Raw genomic sequence first — 20,645 nt, forward strand, 5'->3', positions numbered from 1 at the left:
TTCAAATTTATCGAGATTGTTGTGAACGGGGCCTTAGACTGGTTTTGTAATCACCATATAATTATTTTCGTATATTTTTACTCAGCTCTTTCCAGCAGTGAGGATGTGTTTCAGTTTGTGATCGACCGCCGAGTTGATGGTGCTTTAGTGGATGTGCATGGGCTTAAACATCATATTAAGTCTCTCTCCCAACACAACATACAGGTAAATGCGCTCTCGTTTATCTTTTGGTTGACATGTCATTACAGAACTTATTTTGAATGTTTTTATTACAATCTGAAATGTCTTTGCCTCTCAAGCACGGTTATCCTCCACCTTGACAGGTTGGGAATATACTAAGCAACCACGTTTCATATGGAGCAGTTTTCGCACTTAACTCCAGTCGGCTTCTGAAATGCTTTAGAGAATACTTGCAAACTGAAGAGCAATGGTTGTTTCACATTCTGGCAGAAAACACGGGAACAACTCAGGTGAGGTTTCCCGTCACTAAATTCGGAGCTTCGTGCTATCCCTCTGCCTTAATTAGGGTTGTGCAAATTTCGTGAATTTTCGTGAATTTCGAATTTTGGGCCATTACCAAGAGAGAAATGAAGCGGGGGAATCACAGTTGAATCCTTTCGTTAACATTTTAAACTAAATTGCTGGCGTATTTTTAACTCGAATTTGGATTAGAATATCAACCACTTTGCAACTGCTTGTAGCATCATCATATACGTACTGCCTTTATTCATTCAGTATTTGGGGCAACCCTAGGGCATGTTCAGACTTCGACGCCGATGCTGCAAAGTGAGGGATCCTTTGTTATGCTTTCATAACACCTGAGCCAGTCATATTCAGTTACGTTTCAAGCATTTGGATCTTGGCTTTCAGCAAAAAATTGTCCAAAGCAGGTTCCTTCAATTGAATTTCTTTTTACAGACAAAGATAAGCGTTGCGGAGGATTACTTTGGAAGCGGAGGAATATTTAGCATAACAGTGTACAGTGGTCTGTCGATGTTTGTAGTGCTCATAGCCGTGGGACTTGGCTGGGAGATGTACAAGAAACATAAAAAGAACACTAAGCAACAAAATGGCCAGACAGGTGAGAAAATGTTTTTGTAGCCAGATGTAACTTTCAGATCTCAGTAAATGTGCTTAGTGTTTTATGATCATTTAAAAACAAAGAAATCGGAAGATGACTCAAGAAGACTGTTTGATTTTTTGTTGTAAAAAGTGCCCCTGGGACGAAAATTTCATTTTCCATCTTTTTGCATTTTCGTGTAGAATATGACCTTCTTACTCATGTTACCAAATTTCAATCCTTTACGGCGATTGGAAGTATTCTGCTGTAATTTAGTTCGCAACAGCAGAATACAGTTTATGAAGTAGAATCCATATGAAAATTAGCCATGTGGAATTTTTCGTGTTGAGCCAATGACGTCAATTCCTGTAATTTGAGCCTTAACTTCCGCAACAAGGCCAAGTAATGGCGGCCGTGAAATCTCGAATAAAAAGCTTAAAAAAAATACTTCCAATCGCCGTAAAGGATTGAAATTTGGTAACATGAAAAAGAAGGTCATATTCTACACGAAAATGCAAAAAGATGGAAAATGAAATTTTTGTCCCAGGGGCACTTTAAATGCAGGACGTTTTAACATTCGTTCTCCACATATAAGTCTACTTACAAACTTAAGAGATTCTCTCTTAGTGATGAAGCCTTATTTTGTCTTAAATTTCATTCAGTGGCCTTGTCGACAAGCAAACAGTCTTGTCTTCTAAATGAAGGGGCGGTAAGTGACACATTGGTATTGAATGTGAAACACTGTCGATGAGGTTTTGCTTCCCATCTGTAAAAGAAAAGGTATATTATTACTCACCTTTGACTGCAACTGCTTGTTACCACAGAGGTTGTCTCAGAGACTGGCACTATTATTCTGGAGAATTTAGACAGCCAACCAACCCCAAGACTGTCGTTTGGTCAAGATCCCTCAGAACAACTCGTATCCAAACAGAGTATGGAGATCATGAAAATGGACGAAGAGTTAAATAGTTTTCAGCAGAGTTGGCAAGAAAGACATGCTGTCATGTTACAGCGACATCAACAAGAACGAGCCCAGGGTCCCAGCTCTCGAAAGGCTTCTGACCAACCATAAATCAATCACTTTCCCTTTGTTTATCCCTATAAGGATTGAAAGAAGAGTATCTTTTTTGTTTTGTTCAAAAAGGTTTTTCGTACTTTTCCTTTTAAAACAAATGTATTTATGAGCTCAGTAATTGTTTATAATATCTTATTCCTATTTTTTTCTTAGCTTTGTAAGCTTAATACCCCTAAATTTCTGACCGTACACCGTCACAAGCAATGAGAAAAATAATGACCATTTCATTCAATGACTTCGATCTCAGGACTTTCGGGGGTCTCAAATGTAAGGATAGGAAAAATCCCTTGCATAGAGTCTGTGAAAAAAATGTATGGCAATCTCCGGTAAAGTACACCAACGTTATACAAAGTATGCCCTTATATTTAGATTATTTAGATTGTCTGTTTTGTGAATGTGATTTAAGTAAATGATTCGGAGACGTTTCTTTCTTCCTTCAAATAAAAAATCTGTTCAAGACTTCGAAATTACTACGATAAAATCCCGATAAACATTCATTTAGAACGTGCATCAAAACAGTGCTGTCTAAAAAACTGTAAACGAACCTTCAATTATAAAATCTCCTGTTTCTTCCACATAGCTGTCAGCACTTAGTCAAAGACACCAGAAGATCAACCCTACCCCCATGAATAGTGCTTCAAACAAGGACCTGCGCTACGACGGGGTTAGCGTAATCAGGTGGACGGAGCAAGAAAGACAGATGTCAACTGTTTGAAGTCGATATTCTCAAGAAATAAAGCCAAACATAGGATTTAAGGACGGTGCCTACTTTTGCTACTGTGCATACGATCTGCGCATCTCGAGATTTCCTATGAGTGATGTCTACTAATACAGGGATATTTTTGTGCGGTTTAAAACCATGCGGAGGAAGCAGAACTAAGCCAGTGCTTTTGGTATCCAAAAAGAAAATTTGGGGTAACCAATCATTTTTCAGAGATAATAAAGCTTCAATTTGGAAAAAAACGCCATACATTGCTTTGTATTTCACTTCTTTTTAAAATAATTTTTGCTCAATTATCTCTAAAAAAAGCGTGGTAAAACCCCAGTTTTGTTTTTGGATTCCAAAAGCCCTTGCTAAGATCTGCTTTTCCCGCAGTCATAAACTGTGCAAAAATACTTCGGTATTAGTAAGCACCGTCCTTAAAGAGGTTAAAAAATAACTTTTGACGAAACGATGTAAGGAAATTCAGTGGTAGCAACTCTTGCTCCTTGTGAAAACTTGTTTTCTCACGATGTAAATTCTAATTTATATCTAGATATTACCTTATGTCGTATAACAAGCACTTTGTGTTTGACACATCGGCAAATAAGCACAAATAATAACCAATAAGTAGTACAAATAATTGTTATTTATGTAATGACTAGTTAATCCTTTAATACTAGACATCCATTATCACGAGGGAATTCATGTCGCTTAAATTCAGACACGTGATTTGACTATCAGATTTCTCTTGCTTAAAAGGAGATCAGTGAATTTAGTTTTCCCTTAACTCCTAGCCGTCGATTTATTATAATAGCAACTTGGGGTGACAGTCACCATGATTCCTGAGACGAAAACTCAGTGAAAAAGAAAAAGTAACTATTTCCGGACGGGTCAGACATTAAACGCTTTGTTATACTGTCACAGAAAAGGAAACACAAAGAACGACAACTGAACACAACTTTATTTCTTCAAAGCTCTAAGCCAAATGTCCAACAAAAACACCGTGATTTAGAACTAAAACGGAAATAACCGACCACCTGAACTTTTAAAAAATCGTCGTCAAGTAGAATGGCTTAGTAATATTTGGACATCACTGCCCAGGCAACAATTTCCAGGGAGCTTTAAGCTTGGTTTACATGTACGACGCAAGCATAAGCATAAGCACAAGCACAAGCACAAGAAACCTACGTGTAAACCGGTGCGACGCAAGCATAAGCGCCTTGTGCTTGCGCTTGTGCTTATACTTGCGTCGTCCCGGTTTACACGTACGATGCAACGACGCAAGTATAAGCACAAGCACAAGAGAATGGAACGATTTCCATTCTCTTGTGCTTGTGCTTGCGTCGTTGCGTTGTACGTGTCAACCGGGACGACGCAAGCATAAGCACAAGCGCAAGGAAATAAGACTGAAAAACAGTGACAAGTTGTCAGCGCACTTTCTAGTTACTCATGCGTTGCCATTTGCAAAATGGCGGCAGTAAATTTCTATGCTTCTGCGCTTGCGTATGTCACCTTATGCGTATGCTTATCGCACGTGTAAACATCTTTGTGCTTGTGCTTGTGCTTGTGCTTATGCTTATGCTTGCGTCGTACGTGTAAACCAAGCTTTAGCAACGACGGTGGCGGCAGCGAAAAGGTTTTTTTTTCACATTTTTTCTAACGTCGTCGCCATCATTCTAACTCGCTCTGACTGTGAAATGTAGATGAAATTTCCTACAGTTGAATTTTTGGAGACCGCACGCAAATTTAGAAAAAGAAAGAAAAATTCGTCGCTGTGTGTTTACGTCCTCCATAAAACGTCCCACCAAGAAATTTCACGTCCTAGTAGTGCAGTGTACGAAAAATATAGGCAAAACCGAGGGCTGCCACGGTTTGGGAGAAGACTTGTCAGGGCTGGAACGATCAAGACTGGAAAGAAAACTTTCGAATGTCACGAGTGGCCTTTGAATACTTAGCCATGGAGCTATCTCCCATTATTTCAAAGAAGAACACAAACTTTCGCAAAGCAATCTCTGCTTGAGAGCGACTTGCGGTAACTCTGTACCAGCTTGCCGATACCGCGACTTACCGGATGATTGCAAACCGTTTTGTAATTGGGAAGTCCACCGTCAGCGAAATCGTTTTGCAGGTATGCAATGCCATCGTACAATTCCTTCTTCCGAGGTACATACGTCTTTACAATCGGCACAAGAAATTCGGGAAAGGATTTCAAACCCAAAAAAATCCTTGGGTCACTTGAAATCCGGACTGCCCCCTCTAGACACTACAATGTAATGGTCAAATTGAAGCTTTCAACATCCATCCTGGTGAATGGTCCCAGAAATTTAAAGTTTGGAAAAGTTAGCCTTAAACCCTTTTTAAAAGTGCCAATACTGACCAACAACAACTTTCTGCTAATAATATCCTTACATTGTCAAGAGATAAAGTTTTGAGAATTAGTAAAAGTGATCAAAGAGAAAATGCCATGATCTCTTGTCAAGTTCTCTGAACTAATTCATAGAGGAAATGTATGGAGATCAGTTTGGAGAATTTGTATGTGGCTATTGGGGCTTAAAGGGTTAACCAACAATTCATCCAAACCCAGCACAAATATCTGTTTTTTAGGTTCCTATTGAAGTAATCAATAATCATTAGTTAATTTACGCAACAGAACGGGACAGAAAAGAAGACGGCAAGCCTTGTGTGACAAGTGTGACAATAATTTTGTTTGAAACAACTTGTTGCCAAGCTTCACTCTCCTTTGAACAGATATTTTTGTAAAGACCAGAAGACTTTATGAAGATCACGATAAAACACGCAAGTAATAGTCCTGTCACGTTTGTCACACACAAACGTTTTGCCATCCTTTCGTTCCTGCTGTCCTGTTGCGTAAACTCAATATTAACTCAGTCTCTACAATGATGTTCATGCATCATGCAATAATGGGAACAGGGCATAATGTGTGTATATTATTTAATGGGCCAATCTCCACTTACATGTAACACGCTATTTTTAAAGTAAAGTGAGGCCTGCAGAGGCAAAGACCTGTTTCTTGAAAGTCCCAGTTACGTCGATTCAAAATCTAAAGAATAACAGTGAGGGTCCCATCTAACAAACTACAGTGGTATAATACATCTTGTTTTGTTAGCGAATATTTTATAACATTGTCAGATGCTAAACTATTTAAATCTTCATCTTGAATGACACAAAATGCTGCTAAATATGGTCGTTACTATGGCCTTTGTTTTGCAACAGTACTTTTCATAAATTACAAAGGAATACAGCTGATTGATTTTTAATAAAACAAATTTTTTTACTAGAAGTCTTAGGCTCGAGTCCTTTTGCCATTGATGGCTAATTATAAAGACATTTTACAGTAATTCACTGCATCAGAGTTTGATGCATTTGATGTCCAAGAGAGTCAAGAATATAGTTTAAGGGAGCAGAGTTGGATCTTCAGGGCAATTAGATATCACTCAGGGGGAGGGGTGTTACAGGTTTCCTTTTTCTTTCTTTTCATGAGGTTGAATATTTTCCTCTTTGTGTGAAAGGGCATGGTACATTCTGTCCTATCCCTTCCAAAAATCTCATTGATAATCGATACCATTAAATATTTAAGTTATGTGAGCTGTTCATTGTGTTACAACCAATGCAAACCACAAACTATATAATATTTACTTTTTATTGCTTGCTATTAGTGTTATCATTATGATAATAATTTCTGTTCACCCAAAGCATGCTGCCTGGAAATTTTGAAAGTCAAGTCTAATGAGAAAGTTCATACGTATTGGTATATGACTATTTTTTACAGTCTGGGCCACAACCAGAACTGGATACATAGTGACATCATCCAACTTTACAAAATAGCGCCCCCACTTAAAGACGCGATACCTGGACATATCTTAGCTCTTTTCTGGCCTTAAAGTGCTCTTTTCCCATAATACTTTGGTAGCCTTGCCTTTGAACAATGAAGAAAGAAGGGAGTGTGGAAAAAATGGCGTCCGTGAAGGCTTTCACGAGGATTTTTACGTGAAACTGTTGAAATTTGGTGTGTTTTAGGACAAGAACCCCCCTGACAAGGCACCAAATATCCAACGAAAGAAGGTACGTAGCAATTTTTTCCGTCTTTGCAAAACTTAGTGCGGGATCTACATAAAATTTCCTTATATTTGGTGATATTTTCGTTTTAGTGCAAGACTTCCTCACATAGTGCTGTGCTTTTGAACGTGCAACATGAGTTGTGCCATGTGCGTTGTTTGTGAAGTGATCCATTGACTGGACTTTTCACCCCATGTTTATCTTTTTCTTCTCTCTCTTTTTTTTTTTTTTTTTTTGCACTCTGATGGAAAACACATTGCCTTCTTGTCAAGACGATGCCGGAGCCAATTACATCGGCACATTATGCTGTTTAAAAGCTATATACAACGAAATATTTTATGCCACTAATGCCATATATATATCATTCATATTTCAGAACAAAATCTAAGCCATTAATTAAAACACATAACCAAATCTAAGCCACTAACTACACGCTTAAAACGTTTAGTAATATAACAACATCTACAATATGTAACCAAATCTAAGCCACTGACTACACGCTTAAAACATTTAGTTATAATAAACAAATAAATTAATATAACCACATATTAGCCACCGATCACACGCTTAAGGTGACTGAACACAGTTTCACCTGGGTGGCCAGCGGTATTACGTAACACGGCGCGGCTTTTAAAAACAAAAACAAACATGGCGGCCAAGTCCGTCGCAAAAATATTTTTCTCTAGTTCTCGTCTGCTCGTAAAATGTAGTTTCAATTTTCGTGCATTTCCCAGACGGGTAAATTTAATTCCAAATAATTATTCTGTCCGGCTATTATGTGCAAAATGGCCGAGTCCAGCAACTCAACTCAACAATCCGTACGATAATCGTGAAATGAGTCGCGATCTTTGCGTGACAAAAAGTTGCCAAAGTAAGCACAGGTTTACAAGCTTTTTCGGTATACCCCTCGCTAGCGCCCTGCTTTCCTTGGTGTTTGGACCTACCACTTTCTGCGGGGAAAATGATGAAATCGAATTTTCAACGCCCGGAAAACAACCTTTTTTTCGGTCGCGGACAGCGAAAGCTGCTAAAAGAAGAGCAAGGACTGAAGCCGCTCGAGCAGAAAGTTGTAAACGCCGCTTGTTTTCAGAAGAGGACGATGAGAACGACCAGCCACCTCCCGTGCTAGACCCACCAGTTCTTCGAAAAAGAGAGACACAAACACAGCAATTTGTAAGGATAAATAACATCATATGACATTGGCTCTTTTTTGTATTTTTCTTTTTACAGTACTTGGATTATTACAAACTCCATGTAAATGTTTATTTTTGTATTTATTTACAGACTTGCAGTACTGGAAAGGATCAGGAATATAAAACTCCAATTAAACTATCAGGCTACAGATTTGTTGATATGGGTCTGCTACAACTGTCTTTACAAAGTTGTCAGCACTGCAAATCCGGTAAAGAGCCAACAACATTTCCTTATTAATATTCCTACAATGCCTACTCTCAGTCCAATATCTACATGTATACGGTACCTCAAGGGAACCAGAAATGAAAATTCTCAATCACAGGCACACTTTTGTACTGTACTAAAGTGACAAATGCACACAGCATTTTATTAGTTTATTTATTTATTTCCTGCTAAAGTTGCTACCATTACTGGAATAATTTTTATACCATCAGTCATAAAAAAACTTGCTGGTGTCCACCAAACATAACAGTCTGATGTCACAGTTTACAAATATCACATAGATGGCAAATGCTTGGACAAATACTTCAGTGTCAACAAACTATCAGAAATATTTTCAATCTTTTTTCTCAGCACCAGGACTGGATTATTGAAGCTCTTCAGATAATTTTATAAGATGTATCCTACATGTATGCATTGTTGGAAAGTAAAATTATATAAAAAACCATTGTAAATCGTGCCTCACTTTTGAGCCCCAACAGTACATACATGTATGACTGATAGAAATTTAAAATACTGGCTTTGTAGCATATAATAAAAGTTTTATCCTCCTATTCGTTTTTGGACCTCTTTGTATTTCAAATGCAGTGGAAGAGAAAAAAGAAGGCTGTGCAAGTGTTTTATCAGTGGTGTGTCAAATCTGTAAAATGATCAACAAAATTAAAACCTCGAGACAGCATCAGTTTGGCAAGCGAGGGCCTCAGCCATATGACGTAAATACTAGAATTGCACTTGGAGCCATCGACAATGGCATTGGATATAGCCACATCAATAGCTTTTTAACAACCCTTGATGCACCATCAATAAACAGAAGTGCATACAAACGCCATGAACGAGAAATAGGCCTAGCCATAGAAGATGTTGCAGCATATTCATGTGAAATGGTCTTAGAAAATGAAATTGAAATCGAAAAAGCAACTGGGACAGTTCCTGGTGAGGATGGCCTGCTACCTTTATCTGTGTCATACGATATGCAGTGGTTGAAACGTGGAGAGGCAAACGATTCGCTGACTGGACATGGGGCAATAATGGGTTCAAAAACTAAACAGGTCATAAATTTTGCATCTGCTAATAAATTTTGCAGAATTTGTGACAATGCCAAGTCAAAAGGTACACAACCTACAAAACATGACTGTCGTCAGAATCACAAAGGTTCTTTAAAATCTATGGAACCCCAGGTAGGAGTTAAGCTTTTCAGTGAAGCACCAAATTATGGTGTCAAATACTCAGTGTTTATAGGAGATGATGATAGTTCTACGATAGCAAAGATTCGAGAAGAGGTGGACTATAACGTTGAGAAATGGTCAGACACTACTCATGCAACGAGAACACTTGTAAGTCATTTACACAAAATAAGCGTACAGAAACAAAGTTGTCCTAGAGAGTCTCCACTATCACCAAAGGTCATTGAATACTTCAAGAAATGCTTTAGCTACTGCTTGAATCAAAACAAAGGAGAGCCCCAAAAACTAAAAATTTCACTTGCTGCAATTGTTCCTCATGCTTTTGGGGACCACAGACAATGCGAAGACAACAACTTAAGCTGGTGTATGTGGCATAAAAATCCAGAAAAATACAAACACAAAGATCTCCCTAATGGCACCGACTTAAAGGGTGAAAACTTAAAGAAGGTTCTGACTGATTTATTTGAAGTCTACACCGGTGATCTTGTCATTAACAAAATAGTGGAAAACGCATCTTCCCAAATCAATGAAAGTTTCCAAAGCACAGTTGGTTCCAAGGTACCGAAGATTCGTTTTTACGGAGGAAGCGAAAGTTCAGATCACCGAATAGCTGCCGCTGTCGCACAAACTAATCTGGGTAAACAATATTTAGCTGATACTCTGCGATGCGCAAACATTGAACCTGGTACAATTACTGAGAAAAATATAAGGTCAATGGACAACGAGAGGGAAGAACAAAAGAAAAGGAAGGCTACTGTTGAATTTAAAAAACAGCGAAGGAAAAATTATTTGAAAAAAAAGTCAAGAAATAAATCGGAGCTCAACCGGGAGGAAATAACTTATGAGAGTGGAATTGCTTTGAACTTGAACCCCGATTTACTTCAACAAGCCACTGTCCCGCCAGAAACTTTCAAAGAATTTGAAAATACTGTACCTACATTTACTTGCCGACCTCCCAAGAAATATGTCAGATGTCCAACTAATGAAATAAGTAGCGGAAATTTTGTTTTCGTCGTTTTCGACACCGAAACAAGCTGTGGGGCGAAAGAAGCCGAAACATTACAACTTGCAGCCCAAACCAAACAAGGCAACAAATTTTCAAAATATGCACTTCCAGAAAAGGGCATTTCTCCTCATGCTACGCGAGTAAATAGATTGCAAACAACATGGCTTGGTGGTAGAAAAATGCTTCATCGTAGAGGCATATTCTTGGAAACTGTCGCGTACAATGAGTGTTTGAAATCGTTCGTTGATTTTCTCGAAGAAATTAGTTCACTAAACGTGCCAGCTGTTCCTGGTAGCTCCATGAAAGTTGTCCTCATTGGCCATAACTCTAACACTTTTGACACTCCTGTGTTACTGAGAACAATCCTTCGCTATTTTCCAGAGCTCAGTCAGAGAATGAAAGATCTAAATATTCACTTTGCTGATAGTCTCGTTCTGTTTCGTAATCTTATCAAAGACCAACCCGAAGCTCTGAAAGCAGCTGACGGTTCCTATGTCAACATCAACCAAGCATCTCTATACAAACACCTTTTTCACAGTGATTTCGACGGCCACGATGCAGTTGAAGATGTAAAAGCCCTAACAAAAATCCGGCTCTTCAACTCTTCCATTCACATAACAACAGAAGAAATCCTCAACAAGAGCAACACGACATCGCTGATCAACATGAGTTCAGCCATGGAAGATCTGGCATACCTTGACAAAAGCCACAGTTTGCTGAAGTCCTTTGAAGGAGTAATCTGTTCTGGAGTCGTTAAAAGGTCTTTGACCAAAAGACTGGGTGATTCCGGAATTGGTTTGAAGGACCTTGAAAACTTATGGAAAGCACATGGCGAGCAAGGACTCGTTGCCATACTGGCAAATCCGCCAACAACAAATAGATCGACTCGCCGCCCTCGTGGAACTTCTGATGTAGTCGCTTTAAATGCACTTGTAAATCACTTTAAAGGTCGGGTGGCCGCCGTTGCGAATGCTGAACCTTAGGTTTTCTGTTTAGTTTTTCGTCGTGGACACATTTCTTAACGCTTCGAATTAACATACCGCTCGAACTGCTCCCAAAAGGCTGCGCATGCGCAGTATGTTCGAAATTTGTGAGCGCTTCGTTAAGTAAACAAATCTATTTTTTTCAAAATCCAGTCATTAGAAATCCATATATTTTTGCATGCTTTCAGACAAAATTACGTCTCAGACACCAGAAACAAAAAAAATAAAAACTGACAGAGGAAATCAGCAATATGCCCAAGAATATAGTAAAACTTTATTTTTGTAAATAAAGAAACACCTGTCTGTCAGAATCGCGTGAAGTTCCCGTCATAAAGATGTCATAGGTCCCTTTAAATGTGTGCAATTTTAAATAAAAATCTAATGAGTGGATTTTCCGATAAATGGAAAAAACTAGCTTTATTAGGTTGCATTCGATCTCTTCCATTGCCATGGAAACGGCTCACCTTATAAAACCAACTTCACAAATTAACTTTTGCGGCATTGTTTATTACTTATGCCACGTATGGCAACAGCTATTAGCATTTAAATGTGGCATCACGCAGAAGTACAGGTACTCAGATTTTCCAAAACTGTGTTCAGCCACCTTAAAACGTTTCGTTCTATGAAAACATCAACAATTTTTAACCAAATCTAAGCCAATGACTACACGCCTAAAACATTTAGTTATAATAAAAAATGAATAAACATAATCACATATAAGCCACTGATCACACGCTTAAAACATTTCGTTATACAACAACATTTAATATATATAGGCAGATCTACTGCATTCTGGTTGGCAACAAACAGAGAGATAGCAAAGAGAGAGTGATACACGTAGTCGCAGTTATCACCAGAACAAATCTTGACCGTCTCAAATCGGCGAAAGATCAATAGATGCCCAATACACAGGAAAGACGTACAACTCAAGGAATCTAGAAAGTGTTTAGCGCAGTTTGTTTATGTCTGGCCGTTTGAAGATGACGGAAAGAGACGGGTGGGGGTATTAAACCAACACAACCACAAACAACCGGCCCCATATAAAATTTCGTCACAGGTGCAAGAAGATATAAAAATGTCTGTTGTCCTTAACAGTCGCTGCACGGCAAAGGATTTTTCAAAACGGAGGACGGAGTATAGCAGCAGTTAACATTGACAGGGTAAGAAGGGAACGAAGACTTGCCATTGGAAACATGACCCGCAAAGGTGGACAATCGAACGCTAATGTCATCGCAGCAATCACCGATTTTTCTAACATAAAGGCAAGAGTGGATTGAAACCAAGGTGACGTGGAGCAGCCACTCTCTCAAGCTGTCAATAATTTGATGGGGAATTATCAAATGGAAAGAAAAGAATACATTTTTGAGTCTACTCACAAACATGCTTTTTTCAAGGCACCTTTTCAGAAGAGGGGAAAGAAGACTTGCCATTGGAAACATGACCCACAAAGGTGGACAATCGAACGCTAATGCTATCGCAACAATCGCCGATATTTCTAACATAAAGGCAAGAGTGGATTGAAACCAAGATGACATGGAGCAGCCACTCTCTCAAGCTGTCAATAATTTGATGGGAACTTATCAAACGTCTACTCACAAACATGCATGTACATATGTGTGGATATTACATACACAGGAAACAAATCATTCCCTTATCTATTAAACGCGGTTTCTTCAAATGAGAAAACCTTGCTATACAATGCTGTCGCTAGGGTATTGTGCAATAAACAGGATGGTGGGGCGTATGCAACCGCTTTAAGAGAGATGTTTTCGTTTGTGACAGAGAGGTTTCCCAATTTTCAACATGAGAGAGGCCTAGACGTCATCCTCGTGGACTTCAACGAAGCCCTAGGCACAGACGTGGCAGAGCGAGTTCTGCGAGGATGCCAAGTTCACTGGACACGGTCACTTCAGAGGGTCTGTAAACTTGTGACAAAAAGCGCTTGGCAGAAAACTACCTCATCTTGAAAACGGAGATGAGGTAAAAAAGCTATTCGGTATTTTGTAAGGCAAGGTAAACATTTCACAAGCAACGGATTTCCTCAGTGACAGTCGCAAAGACACAACTGGACATCCTGGTGGTGTAGACCAAGTCACCTACAAATGTTTACGAAAGCCTTCACTAAATTGAGCAACACACAGTGGAAGAACGCCCCGAAAACAACAAACCCTCAAACAGTGAATGAAAAAGGAAGTACTGGTAGTTTGTACACGTTGCAGGAGAAAATATATATATATACGGGGGACAGAGCGCCTGCTGCCAAACTTGCTGCGATTCAGTGCAACGGCAGAGGTGGGGCTTCTCTTTGTTATTCTCTTGGGAATAAAAATATTTATAACAGCCTTTTTTATCACTCCATGAACACCAACTACAGTAAATATATTGCAATTCTTTTTTTCAATCCAGGACTTACTATTGTCCTCACTATACTTTTCATTGCCAAGAAAAGACTGGCTGTCACAAGGAAAGAAATGTGTGACATAAGCCCTCAAAAAAAGATTAGCTGACGTTTGAACTTGTAACTATTTGGGATCGTTATTTCCGGTTTACTCTTTCCAGGGTTGTCACTTATGGCAAGTGGCTGGGGATATCCCCTGGCTTTTATGTCAATGATCCCCGGCTACTTTGAGAGAAAAGAAAGTAAAATTAAATCGAACATAAAGTACTTCCTAGCTTTCCAATTTCCCCCCTATTAACCAGCAACTTGCAACTTTAGTGGCAACCCTGGGTTTCTACCTAAAAGAGCCACAACAGTTTTTTAATTGCAAGAAAAGAACTTGATGTTTCAGTTGATCCTTCTTTAAAGTTGATCAACTTTCAAGGAATGTAGGGCTTTAGCTTGCGAGCAACCTCTCATGGGGCTGGGGGGCAGGAGAGAGCTTGCCCGCAGGCTAGTAGGGCTGAGGTTAAAGTAACATTAAGTTAAACTATATTTCAGCAACACTTGTATAAAATATAATGTGTTGTTAAGCTGTAGCCACAGGAAGAAAAGGCTTAAAGTAATAGTGACAGAGTGTTTCACAAAGTCCATTCCAGTGTTCTTGATCAAACTTGATCCTCTCGACACTTAGCCCTTGCCTGTATACACGATGAAATCACACCACTGTACACCTGTTAGTCCCATACGACCTTGCACTTGGTCATAATAAATGTCCTTTCTTCAATTTGGGCTTTCCATCCTCATTTTCCAAAAAGAAGCCAGGATCCTCACGATGTTGCAGGTGCAACAACAATCTTCACCCTGAGACATGTCACTAAGACAGGGACACAAATCATTGAAAATAGTGTTTTATAAGCATGATTCATAAAAAATCCCTTGGCAAAAATCTGTAGTTAAGTTACTCCCCCTTTGAACTGACATAATACTTGATATGTACTCTTGCCAGTGAAACAGTTGTTGGAATTATTTTTGATACTTAACATATTTTCTGCAACGAATTGTAATGACTGAGAAAGGTTTCAAATTGGTAAATTTCCATATATGACAATGAATTATAGGTGGGTGTCCACTTTATATGGGTCTCGCTGTCAATTAATATTAATTTCATCTCTCAAGGAAATACACACCCATCAAACTATTGAAAAGGCAATGTTTGAATGGAGCCTCCAAAAAAATATCTCACCGAGTGTGTAAGGAGCCCAGAAGTTTCAAGAACATTCTCTACATTCAAATGTGGACTTGAGGAGAGCAATGGTACCCTAAATCTATACCTTGAAATGAAGAATAAAATGGGCTATTCACACTAGTCACATCTGAGATGTAAGAGGCTTAAACATTTTCAGTAATAATGCTATAGTTAATTCAGAGTGTTATTCTTACAATCACTTATTACTAGGAATACAGTTGAAATGTTGCTGTCTACATCACGAATGACTACATCATGAGACAAACCCTTCGTTTCTTTATTCTTTTTTAATATAGTTCAACTTGATGCAATATACTCTTGCGATAATGTCCTTGAAAGCACATTGATGCATCCAAGATTATTTTGTTTTGAGTTTTATATCAAAATGTGTAATTAGTATTACTAACAAACACTTCCTATTCTAATTAGACAAGAAAATTCTATAACCCAAAATTTTAAAACATGAAATTATGTCATTAATAAAAGTAAGTAATAATAAAATGTTTCTATTTTGGTTTTGTTTTTTCTTGCTCTACATAGGGTTACACTGAAAACTAATTCAGATGGTGCAATCAAGAAGTCATGGGAAAAGGAAGTGATAAAAGCAGAAGAGGAATTGCTTACCCTTACAGACATTATCAGTGTAGCAGATTTGCCAGAAAATGCATTGCTGACATTTTATTTAAAAGTGTTACCGTAAGCTAGCCAGTGGATCATGTAATATATAGTTTTCTGGAAGAAAAGACCATGTTAGTTCAACATGTCCTTTGAGAATTAATGAATAAATTCTTGAAATTGCAAATAAAAGTTAATGCCAAGGTTGTTGTCATCCGCAAGTGGGTCAAAGTTGCCTTGCATCGCCAGTGACACTTCGTTGTCTAGCTGGTATTCTACTGACGGTACCTTTACACCAGTTACTTCATTATCAGGGTCAGGAGGCGGGGCATCTGGATCATCACCATACAAATCAAGGTCGTTGGGATTTTTTTGATCAAATACATCTCGTATACCAGCATTTGGTGAGTTAAAATTTCGAAGACAACTAGAAGCCCAGAGTTGAAGTGGTGTTCTATTATTTTCAGTTGACACGAAGTGGACAAATCTGTCAAGAAAACGCTGAATTCTGGGTAAGAAGAAATAATGTTAAACGAACATGCACCCGTCATTTCCAGGGTTTAAAATACGTTGTGCTTCCATGAAAAGAAATAAAGAAGAAAAAATGTAGACAACGCTTTCAACTACATCGCCCCAGAGTATTTCAATTCTTGTGTTCCTAACACTTGGTCTAGTAATGAAACTTTCACGGTTCTCCCCAATTAACCATACCATGTAATCGCCAACAGCAACATTCTCCCCTCCATTGTCTGCTCTCACTCAAGACGGATGCCCCCACTCAACCATGGCTGGCTGAAAACATGAGAGAACAGTTGCAGCCTATTGTTATTATTCACCCAAAGGAAGATAATCGCCCCTAGAAAATCCACCAACACAACCATGGATGCACATCCGCCAGGGCGTAATTTCATGTTGATGTCAATGTGCAACAAAAAATTGGGATGTGGAATGCTATGAGGCCGCCTCTGATTCCTCTGACCCCAGCGATTAGCCTTGTTCATAGGGTCTCCCATACACACCACCTCTGTATGTACAACCCTTGTTGACGGAAGCCAGCAATAACATTAGTCTCCCCTGTGCGGGGAAATGCTCTCAGCTCCTCTTCCACAATAACGTCCAGTTCACTATTTTGTATATGTGAAAAGCTCTCAAGTTCAAGAGAGAAGCCCAGTTGTCTTCTCCTATTATATATTGTTTGCCTTGACACCCCTAGGTCACAAGCAATCTGGGTCCAGCTATTAAATTCACCCCGTAGAAATGCTAATTGTTCTGAAGATAATAAATATCTTGGCCTTCCTGGTCCTCTGGGTTGAGCAGTTGGAGGCCTGTAGGCGTATCCATCCATCACTGGCGGTTGATACAAAGAAGTGTAGATAGCCTTTAAGTTGTCCCGTAATTCCTGTAACTGCTGCATCTGATTTCCTAACTGTGAACTCCTTTGCTCCATATAAATTATAATGCAAGCCAAATGCCGCATTGCACATAACACTGTTTGCGTAAAATTCAAAGCGTTGACGGTCTTGCCTTACACTCTCTCTCTTTCTCTCTCTTCTCTCAGAAGTGTTGTTACTGTTGTGATGAACTCTTGTAAGTCATCCTCTCATAAGCCACTGTCAAAGATAATATGCGAAACCTGATGTTCAGATACATGATCTCTACAATTGCATGTATATATTCTTGAACGGGTTTTTGATCATTTTTGGACATTTCTGATACGTATAACTAAGTAACTAACTGTAGCGAAAATGTTACAAGAGTCTTACCTCGATATTGAAAATGTAAACACGAACAAAGTAACGAGAAGCAACTGGAACTTCATGCTGAAATGAAGTATTTTCAAGGATAAGCCGAAAAAAGGAGAAGAATTGTAGATAGTTTTGACACACAAACCTCACTCACTACCAGTACTACAAGTGTAGCACTAACGCCTCGTTCCGAGGTAATTTTCTAGTTTCCAGTCTCCACTCGCCCTATCACAATTACCAGTTTCGTACCTATTTCGAGATATCGAAACCATTACTAGTTCGAAACCATTAAGAAGATCGTATTCAAAACCATTTCGACTTTCGGAACCATTTTGAAAATCGGAATTTTTTTACGAATGGCAGGCCATACGCTTGAACGATGTTCGAACTCCGCCACATATTTATGGAATCATTTATTCATATTTCTTGAATCTGGATATTTTACAGGAAATCTAGAGAAGGGAATTTTTTGGTGAAAAAAAAAAAAACAACAACATATTTTCGGGACATAGCAGAAAAAAGCGTGACATTGGACATTTTTTGAAGAAATGTAAAGGAAAAATTCGGGAGGATCTTTCAAATTTCCCGGAGGATTAAACGTTACACATAAGGTTGCTCAAACAACGTTTGTCAGAGTTGTCACTGGCCATAAAGAACCACTCCTTTATCTAAATCACACTTTTTTGAAACGTGCCTTAAAACATCTGTTTATTGTTCGCATCTCCTTGCATGGTTTCCTTTGTTTCAAAGTGATACTCAGTTGGTGATAATACGAGGAAGTGTCAACTGAATGAATGGTTTTTATTATTCTCCATTAATTGCGAACGGTGCCTGTGAGAGAGACACTAGTCTCTAGCAAGAGAAGAGAAGATGTCAGCCAAGGAGGGACCATCGCAAAAAGAAACTCCTGTTAAGTCAACTACTCAATCTTACGACCAACAGGAATGGCAAATCGAGGACAAAAAGTTGACGGAACTTAACGGAGAAATCGGCTACAACTTTAAAAAGGGAACCCGGTTTGTTCCAGTAACAAACCTTTCTGTAGTGTGTACTGGTTGTGTAACAGAAAATGCAGCATGCGGAAGCTCTGAAGGTTTCCTTTTTAAGGTCCTTCCCAAGTCTACCCTGCACAGCAAAGACGAAAATTCATTGGAAGAGAGGTTAGTCAGACCAAGCATCTATTTTAAAACAGTCAAGACATCGTGGAATAAAGCTTTCATAACAGAGGCTTTATAACAGAAACCGGTCGATTCACCCTTTACCCGACTCACCCTTAAACGGTCGATAAGCCCAGAGACAATCTCCCCCTAAATAAAAACTTGAGTCAATGTACTCTTTTTTTTTCTGTAGTTTCCATCACCTCTCTTGCCTCCTCCCACTCTACTATCCTATCATGGATTTCTGTTAGGGCCTGATAGTTCTCGTCATATTCAACCGCGATATCGCTTCCCCTCTTTTTTTTTCTCTCTCTCTCTTCGAAATCGTTATTAACTTATCGAACTTTTCCCTCACGGATCGCTGTGTAACTTTCATCCCCTGCTGCGTCAGGCTCTGTGCTACCTTTGTCCAGGCTCTTCCTCTCTCCTTTGAACCTGGGCTAAACTTGAAAGGCTCTTCATGGACTACCTCACTGAGAAGAAGAGACTCGTGACATTGTTTCCAAATAAACAATTCACGTTTGGCACTGGCCATCGCTGTGTATCTAGACATGAAATATGTTGTTAAAACTAGTACATATACATTTAAGCTTCAGTCAAGGTGGTCATATAACTTTGATCCACCGGATAGAATTGCCGAAAAACAAACTTGGCTGCTCGTATATCGTATATTCTCAAAAAGAACTTAGTAGTAAAATCCATCAGAACGAAGTAAATTTAGATCAAGAAAGTAGAGTTGCATAAATCGATTTGGATCGTATTTGCTTCAGCCAGACTTAAAAGAGAAGATATATCATTAAACAGTTAAGGTTGTTTTAGAACTGGAGGCTTTTTCTGCCATCAAAGTCCAAAATTAGTCCTTATAATAGACGGGCAAAACACAGAATAAAACAAAAATCACTTCTCGTAAACATAATGCGGACGACTGGGGGAACAACACTTACGATGCCTTTATTCAGCACGATATAAACTGATCCCCTCGTATTTTATCGTTGTTTTTAGCAGCTTTTGAACTTGAATAGATGTTACAATGATAAAAATAACATCAAAGAGCCTTGAGTCAAACAGTGGTTTAACTTTTCTTTGTGTTTGGGCACAATTTTCCACGCCGGCCTACGAAGTGAAAGCTCGACTTTTTTGCAGACAAATCCATAAACAAAGAAAGAACTTTAAATTTCTTGACCTTTCAAGAAGCTAAACCATTTTTAGAGAGAAAGAGTCATGATTCTTGGTTACCACTACATTTATACGGAAGGAAGTTCTAATTAAATGTGAAAAGATAAATAATACAGGCGTGGAAATAATGTGCAAAATATTAAACTACGAGCGGCTGTTCCGAACGGACCGAATGGGTTTTCCATGAGCGTAGAAGCTACAAAATCATAAAACGTTTCTTTATAGAACTTAAACGGTTTCTTTGCCATCGTAAAAAAAACTATGTACTCACTAGGTGCGAAAGAGTTTGCTTTACTTTCCATAAATGCCATGGAAAAGAAAAGACTTTCTTTCAAAAGTATGTCTTCGTTTAATGCGCAACCGAGAAAAGTTATCTATTGGTAAATTGTGTAAAAACGCACTGTTTAGATTCCATATTTTCGGCGTCTGTAAGTAAAAAGGAGGATGAGAACGAGAGAATGCAGATCGTTATTTAATCGTAAAAATATATTTATTAATATACGCTTCTAGAAAACTAAATTATTGTGTTCATTAGTGACAACAATGGATGTATACTTAGGCTAAATGATGTGTAATTGTATGCGCGGATGTTTCTTGTTTCATTCCCAGTTGACAAGAAGAGCGATAAGTGTTTGCGTTTTATCATTTCTGCCTGAGTTTGGCCGCAAAAATATTTATTTTTGTTGTAAAAGATCCCACACATAACGCCTTTTAACCTTTTCACCTTATCAACGAAGCAGGACCATTTTATGAACAAAAAACTTACCTTGAAAGGTCTTGAAAAAAACTCGTAGTCAAGCCGACGACTATTGGCAACAATCTCGT

The 20,645-nt window shown here is 38.7% G+C and overlaps 2 protein-coding genes and 1 pseudogene across 2 annotated transcripts in view; 2 read left to right on the plus strand and 1 right to left on the minus strand.

Moving 5' to 3' along the window:
- Positions 1-6,812, plus strand: part of LOC146484343 (uncharacterized) — a 15,193-nt gene extending 8,381 nt beyond the window's left edge. Inside the window, exons 5-8 of the mRNA XM_085104885.1 lie at positions 86-204; positions 324-470; positions 919-1,081; positions 1,885-6,812. Of these exons, the coding sequence (XP_084961011.1) occupies positions 86-204; positions 324-470; positions 919-1,081; positions 1,885-2,132 (677 nt within the window). The 3' untranslated portion in view covers positions 2,133-6,812. The remainder of the gene's footprint in view (positions 1-85; positions 205-323; positions 471-918; positions 1,082-1,884) is intronic.
- Positions 6,813-7,749: 937 nt separating this feature from the next.
- On the plus strand, positions 7,750-11,501 carry LOC146484345 (uncharacterized). Its single transcript, XM_085104836.1, has 3 exons — positions 7,750-8,088; positions 8,218-8,315; positions 8,891-11,501. Exons 1-3 carry the CDS (start codon positions 7,750-7,752, stop codon positions 11,499-11,501), a joined length of 3,048 nt encoding a protein of 1,015 aa, XP_084960962.1.
- A 4,400-nt stretch (positions 11,502-15,901) lies between these two features.
- LOC146484346 (uncharacterized) lies at positions 15,902-17,406 on the minus strand (annotated as a pseudogene).
- Positions 17,407-20,645: the final 3,239 nt, after the last annotated feature.

The sequence above is a fragment of the Pavona decussata genome, unplaced genomic scaffold (genome assembly GCF_977016875.1).
Source record: "Pavona decussata unplaced genomic scaffold, jaPavDecu1.1 SCAFFOLD_34, whole genome shotgun sequence".
NCBI classification, from domain to species: Eukaryota; Metazoa; Cnidaria; class Anthozoa; order Scleractinia; family Agariciidae; genus Pavona; species Pavona decussata.

Bases quoted from the DNA above. Each gene is read 5' to 3' on its own strand.
- LOC146484345 (XM_085104836.1), top strand. From the start codon at position 7,750: ATGAGTCGCGATCTTTGCGTGACAAAAAGTTGCCAAAGTAAGCACAGG. The intron at 8,089-8,217 runs GTAAGGATAAAT...AGTACTGGAAAG, and splicing joins AGACACAAACACAGCAATTT to GATCAGGAATATAAAACTCC. The intron at 8,316-8,890 runs CGGTAAAGAGCC...CCTATTCGTTTT, and splicing joins AGTTGTCAGCACTGCAAATC to TGGACCTCTTTGTATTTCAA.